The sequence below is a fragment of the Ambystoma mexicanum genome, chromosome 4p (genome assembly GCF_040938575.1).
Source record: "Ambystoma mexicanum isolate Mex_15411 chromosome 4p, UKY_AmexF1_1, whole genome shotgun sequence".
NCBI classification, from domain to species: domain Eukaryota; kingdom Metazoa; phylum Chordata; class Amphibia; order Caudata; family Ambystomatidae; genus Ambystoma; species Ambystoma mexicanum.
Window position 1 is genome coordinate 221,282,812 of NC_090927.1, and position 7,320 is coordinate 221,290,131.

General features: G+C 49.0%; 1 protein-coding gene across 1 annotated transcript in view; it reads right to left on the reverse strand.

Moving 5' to 3' along the window:
- The window catches only part of CTSB (cathepsin B), a 116,644-nt gene that overhangs the window by 89,064 nt on the left and 20,260 nt on the right, over nucleotides 1–7,320 (reverse strand). The window contains exon 5 of the mRNA XM_069605737.1: nucleotides 2,202–2,320. Within this exon, the coding sequence (XP_069461838.1) occupies nucleotides 2,202–2,320 (119 nt within the window). The remainder of the gene's footprint in view (nucleotides 1–2,201; nucleotides 2,321–7,320) is intronic.

A 7,320-nucleotide genomic window follows, 5' to 3' on the forward strand; every position in this document is an offset into this window, starting at 1 on the left:
GGGGATACTCTTTGGATACGCTTCCTACACCCCTGGGGTGAACTCAAGGACAGTAATGGCATTTATGTATCACACTAGTTATACTTGCCAGATTCTGAAGTTGAAGAAAGCAAAGGTTTAAGGAAGAAATGGGTTAAACGGGTTCTCAGTATACGTGAGGACAACTAAATCTTCCAATGAATTCAATAACGGTTTAACAAGTTACCACCTATGAGGGACAGCAATATCAAAGTCAAAGGGCTAGAAGAGTCTGCAGAGAGCCAGGACAGCCAAAGTCAATTTGAAACAGTTTATGGAGTTGAGGCACTTAAGACGTCTAGCAAAGTTTGTAGAAATCACTCGTAGGGTCACAAGCTATTAAGCCTGTGCAAAGAGTTAGAATCAACCTTAAAAGTAAGCTAATGCAATACCAAAATAAAAGACAGTGAGGCAGTACGAGTGGCCCCGCTGGACTATGTCCTGTTGCAGCGATGCAGACCCTGGGTTCCTGAGCCTCAAGTCATGGGGACGTCTGGAGGGCTCCTGCAGCGGCACTTGGAGGTCATCAGCAGCTATGGGCTCTTATTGGTTCAGCAGCACTTTGCGCTTTCACCGCTTAGTAAACAGCACTGTTGCGGATCTTGGGTAACGGGGGCTTTCTTCACTTTTTGGGTCCTGCACTCTTGGTGAGGGGACTAGAGCTCTGGTCATCCTGCTTCTGGAGGGTTTCTTCTGAGACTCCTGGAGCTTCTGGATTTCAGACGTTGCACTCTACCATAGATTTCTCGACCCACCAGTCGGGGGAAGATGGTCCATTGGAGTTAGTCTTGAGGTTAGTTGGTCCCACTAACCCAAGGTAAGACAACGTCCCTTCCGGAGCTTCTCTATCAAATTGAAAAAGGAGTTGCAGCACAGCAGCAGAGTTTCACCAGGCAATTCAAAGGTTCATGAGGATGCAGCAGGCTTTGTTCATTTTCTTCGTCAGGTATTTCTCCCAGTGGTAGACTCTGGATGTAGCTCCAAAGCGCTTGCCTTTTATTTAAGCAGGTTTCTCCCATTCCAGACACACTGGAGCCAGAGATGGGCTTCAGGGCTGAAGCCCGCCAAAGGCAAAACGAACAAAGGGCTCAAACCTGGTTCAACGCACAGTAAAACCCAAGAAAGACCTCACAAACAGAAAATGGCAACAAAAAAAAAGAAGACGGACATTTTGACAAAAATGGTCACCCATGAGTGCTGTACTGAAGCAGAGGATTAAGCATGCGGTAGAAAAGCTGAATGGTAGGATAGTTAAACCACTGCCACCAGCCATTTAAAGTAGTGAGGGTTAACAAAATGTTACATGATAATGTAGGATAAGGGGCTACTGGGCATTCCACACAAGATGCTGTGTGCTGGACCTACAAAGAGAAAAGGGTAAGTAAAGTCTATTTTACTTTACTAGTCTTGGGAACAGTAGTTCACACAAGACAAGGTATTTAAGAAATCTAAAGGATTTCTCTGTGACACTGCACTGAAGGTACAGTGTGGCAGCCATACAAAAAGTAGATGCCCATGTGTCAGACTCCAAAAACAGGAAACACATAATCCAAATCAGGTCAAAACACAAGAGGGGGAGAAAGGTCTCACTCCAGGGTTAAAATTAAACAGTTTTAATGTCCAACAAGAGAGCAGGGGGGTCTCTAAGGCTGAAGGGAATTAGCACAGAAATGAAAATTCTCCCAACAGACCGTTTTGCACAGATGTCAATTCCAGAGGACTAAGACAGGATATCCCCACTATACCTATTCAGATCCCCTTTAAGTTCTAGCCAGGAGCTCACCTAAGAAGTGTTAAGCAAACTATATTTAGCTGCTCCTGTTGCAACCACTGCTTCCTCTCCAGTCACTACTCTCCCCACACCCCCCCCCCCATCCAAGACAATTGTGAGACGAGCCATAAACACAAAACACTCTGTGGAAACCAAGATTTCACGCATCACTACCACAAGCCTGGAACGGGGACACAGGTTGCTTACCCAGATTTACAAAGGGCACATGGATGATACAGCCAACAAGTGAGGGGACCCAGGGGGGTGCACAAACCTTGTGTTCCCAGTGAGACCTGGATGGGAATCAAAATCAAGTTGCTAAAAAGCATTGCAGAAGGTTCAGGGGACTTGCAAACTGACTGAACACGTGCCTCCTTGGTCAATATGCACATCGGAATGCACCAATACATACCCCATACCACATTCCAATCCACAGCAGGACAGCAAGTCCTCAGATGAGATTTCCACATTAATCTTCCCAGCAGAATGAACGCAGATGCGATCAGATATTGCTTCAACGGCCCCAAATGCCTAAAAGAACAGGACAGTGTCAGACAGGGGGTCAGTATCGAGGAACATTAGTTGCACAAGGGAATAGTTTGTGCAATACACAAAGATAATTGAAGTAAACCAAACTGGTGTGTTACAGTAGCAGACTAGCTTATGACATGGCATTCTTCAAACACAAAAATCTTCATCTAAAAACCATTATACAATTCTGAAAATGATGCAACACAACGAAACTGGGAGCGAAGTATGCTCATTTTAAGTGAGCAAGTCAAAATGCAGTACATTTAGCACTTAAGGAAACCCAAATGAATTACCTGATCGAAGGTTATCCGATGTGCCGACCCCTCCCCAGGCAGTAAGCAGTATTGGATTGTTCATTGTGGTGCATGGGCGTAATTTTAGGGGGGGGGGCAGGGGTGTTTGTGTCCCCCCCACCCCTACAACTTTCATGGCACACTATTTCGTCCCTATTCATTTGAATGGGGCACCTTTTCTTCAGATGTCATGTCCCCCCCAACATTTTCAGCAAAGCTACTCCACTGTTGTGGTGGGACAGGTAGCTAACAAATTAGTTCTTAAAACGCCACAGTACACCAAGTCCCTCCATTCTCAGAGAAACGTTCTGGGTGGATTTCTAGTGCTTCACTCTCCAGTCATTTTCCAGGGCCAGGTGTTTCCAAGCGTTCTACACCCATGAAGAACGCAATCACATGAAAACAATGAGCACATACTATTACAACTGAAAATTTTCTGCCCACCACCACACCCTAAAAGGTCCTTCCCTAATCACGTCAGGGTGGGGTAAAAGCCAACTAATATTTGACAAACTGGGTCTCCATTTTAGGAACTTCAGCCGAAGACCACAACGGTACCCAATGGTACCCCAAAAATGCATCCAGCTTCCAGTTTTCTCCCTCCCCCACTCCGTTTTTTTATTCTTTACATGCTGGAATATGTAGGCCTAAAATACAAAGCTCTGTTAGATAAGAGGACGGACTACGATAGTCACAGTACATAGTGCCACACACCAGGAAGTACAACGGGGGAATAACAAAAAATAAATAAAAAACAAACACCACACACAAATCACCCATGTCAATCAAGCAAAACCATGAACTTTAATGATCTTGCTTTAAACTACAAAATAAAAAGCTAAACACTAAAATTACGTAATACTTGCATGTACAACACATCACCACTAATCTGGTTGACATTGGCTTCCCCGACTTTGATCGACTATGGCCCTCATGGCATTTGGACTGCAGCAAAAGCTGCCAACTTTAAGTGGCAAGGAGGTATAACCATTGTTTATATCGCCAAAGATGGAAAAGGCAGCAAGAACAAGTTGGAGGCTGGCCCCGGTGTCGAGGCAAAAGCACTGCAGTTTTGTACTGGTCTACTATACAACCACCATGCATGCAGGGGGTAGGCAAGTACAATGAGTTGCAATAAAAGCTAAACTTTATAACGGAGCAGGCCATTGGGAACTGAAGCAAGTAGGCGTTATACTTCGTGGCAAGACGTTTGGCAATCCAGGCAGAACTTCAAAAGACTAGGGTTACAGACCAAAAAAATAAATCAAAGTCCAAATAGTTCTGATGATAGGCAAGCGATCTTCGCATACAAGTAAGAGGACCTTGTAAGATGTGTCACAATCTAACAAGTTAAACAGTGGTAAGGTCTTCGCAGTGCAGTAGAAGGCAAACACTATTCCCATCTAGATCAGACAGTATTGAGACTGATGAAGACCTGTTGTGCATTTTTTTGGGGCAGTCTTGGTGGGGTAGAGTTACCTTCTGCATAAGTGAGTTCAAGCCACTTTAGACCCTTGGCGATTATGGGAGCCCAAGAAAGCAGAAATAAGCGCTTCACCAGGAGCACCGGAGAGTCAGAGCTGTACTGGGTCCCAAGAAGCAGTCATGCAGCAGGTCGTTTCTAGACGTCACTGAAAGTTCGTGAACACCTGGGGGTTCCCAAGAAGCAGTCATGCAGCAGGTCGTTTCTAGACGTCACTGAAAGTTCGTGAACACCTCGGGGTTCCAGGACTACACCTGGGGGTTCCAGTGACTAGTCTGAGAGGTACCCCACCCTTCCCACAAGACCATTGGGAAATAAGTCATTAATTCTCTAGTCAAATGTCCGACCCAGAAAAGCGCAAAGGTGAAGACGCTGTGGTCATCAATACAGGGTTACCCAGTCATCCTTGGCCACAGGGTGGCCATGGAGGATGTGGTTGGCTTGAGAAAACCCAAGTAAGAACACATTTAAGAAATCCATGCAATGGTCAGAAGCCACGGGAGATCAGCAGCGCAGTTGCAGGATTGAAGGAAGCACCAACACGTGCAGCCTCTCCACGGACAGGGGTTGAGGGAGGGGAAGGAACCAGGGCACTTGCCCAGTGTGCTGGGATGAAGAACCTTGGTCAGGTCAACACAGTCCTCCTGGAAGCAAAGTTCCCCACTTACGGTTCCAGTGATGCAGGCAGTGTCGGGGTCTTCAGAGGCTGCCTTTGAGCAGTGGCTGTGGTCCAGTGGTTCCCACAGGGACAGAGTGCCACAGTTGGTTCCTACTGGTCAGCTAGAGAGGTAGGGCGTCACCGTCAGGTTTTGGTGGCACACACGGATGGTAGAAGTGACTCAGTTCTTCCTCAAGCAGGACTTCCAGGAACCCCTTCCTTAAGCAGGACTTCTAGGAACCCAGGTACAGAGTTCCAGTAATAGACAAGATGACGGAGGCAGGGGGTTGGGTGCTGCTTTGGTCCCCTCAGGTGGCAGCATCCAATCACACACCAAGCATAATTCATACAAAAAGGTATGAAGTCACTGGCAGAACATTCCTCCGACATACCCCCCACCCACCCCTCCACCGCCACCCAATGCAGTCAGGAAGAGCTCATCGATGGTATCTGCATCCGACATTGAACTGGTTTCAGGCTCACTACAGCCTGCAGTCCTGGGATAGGTATCCAGTGCCAAAACATGGCCACCTCAGCGCCGCACATACACAAAGAGTTCTAAGGGAGTCATGCGAACCCCCACCACCCCTTAAGTATCCAAGGCAACCTCCATTATGTGAACTGGGGGGGGGGTGTCAGTCAAGTCAAATGCGGTCTGCCCTGTGGAACGGTTTTATGCAGCCAGATAAAATCCAGTCAGCCTAGCCACATCACTAACAGAAGAGGTATCTCCTCTAGAGACATTACAGGGTACCAAAATCGATACGGTCAGGCTTTGTTTTAAGCCTTGCTGGAAGAAAAGTCCAAAAGCCAGCAAAAACATAGGAGGTAAAAAGTGGGCTTTCTTCCTAAACATAAGAACCCTAAAAAATGAATTTCTGCATCAACAATGGGCCAGCAGGAGCTTTGCCAGGATGGACTATGATCTTAAAGGACAAATGCAAAACAAAATAAGCACTTGAGCACTCGCACAGGGGCCATACGGTTTACTGTATTGTGATTTAATAAACTGATGGTCTCTTGTTGCACATTTACTGTGTGGTCTTCCTTTGACATTTGAGAGCAAATCGCTGTTGAGTGGGGAAGTGCAGTTCAAAAAATCATCATCATGTGCGGGTCTGTTTCCACGTGGTCGAGGCCCTAGGGGACATTGTGTCAAGAATGGAGCCTCATCGTTCCCTGTTGCTAGGATGTGATTGGCCCTTGAAAGGACTGCTGTGACAAGCCAGTTTACACAGAAGCCTTTCCTCGAAAAGGCTTCTAAAAAAGGAGATAAGTGCAAAGTCCAAAGCTTTAAAACAGGGACCATCAGGTGCACTTGGATTGAAAGGGGTAGGGGGCACAATGTGTCAAGGCACTGCATCCCAAAATGAAATGCTAATCGTCACTTCAAAAGGGAGCCCTAGCGACACAGATGAGGCATGTTTAAAGCTATTCCAAATGTAATTAAGTCCCATTTCTTTGCAGCTCTCCCCACCAATCTCCAATTGGATCCCCAGCATATTTGATGTCCAAGAATCCTGGCCGGCTCCCTTTTTCGCTTCACTCCCATGCCGAGCAACTTTATTTTGCGGGAACTACTCACCCAAGTGTGCCTAACTGCTCTGCCTATACTTCGAGAGTTTGGCAAGACCCATTGCCAAACACCCTTGCGCATCACCTAGGTTCAGCCTCTCAAGACTTAAGTAGGTGGCGCAGCCCAAGATGGCTGCTTAGCTCTTGAGCTCCGTGTGGGCCTGGCCGACATCTGCTTATATCTGCGCACTTCTGCAATTTCTATGCTCATCCTGTAGCTGGGCTGCCGCCTTATGCTGTGGGGCTGCAGCCTGTGAAGTTTCGGCATGCTACCGACTCTGGAGACCTGTGGATGGGCCCCCTGCTGCGGAGACCTGCGGCCCTACTGAAGCCGCAGCTTGGCCTCTGTTTCCCTCTCCCAGCGACCTGTCGCACTGCACTACAGCGCGGGACGGGGCACGCCTCCTGTGTGCTCCGCCTGCCCCCCCCACCCCCGGGGCTCCGCTGGATTATTGTCGGCCCGATCAGGGCATTGCACCTTTGCCGCCAGCTGCGGCCGTCCCCCCTGGGCGTACTACACCCTGTTCCGTTCCTTGCCAGGGCCGGAGCTGCCCCCTTCACCGTTTGGCAGGCCCTGGGCGGACGCGGAGGACTGCGCTGATAAGGTGAGGCTCAGGGGAGGGATCCTGCTCCTGCTTCCCCAGCCCTCCTGCTGCTCGTTGGGGATTGCGGGGCCTTTGCACATTCTGGCCCCGAGCTGCGGGGCTCGTCCTGGGTGCCCTGTGGAGAGGGCCGTGGGATCCCTCTTACTGGACACCTCAGGCCTGCATCTCCTGCGGTGGGGGCGCTGCCTGGGGCCTCTGCCATCCTGCTCCTGCTTCCTCCGCCCCCCCGCAGCTCACCGAAGCCTGCAGGGCCACTACACACTTAGTCCCCGAACTGTGGTGCTTGACCTACATACCCTGCGGGGTGGGCCGTGCCCCCCCCCCCCCGTTACACTCGCCAGGCCCGCATCCCCTGCAGTGAGGGCGCCGTTTGGGGTTTATGCCTT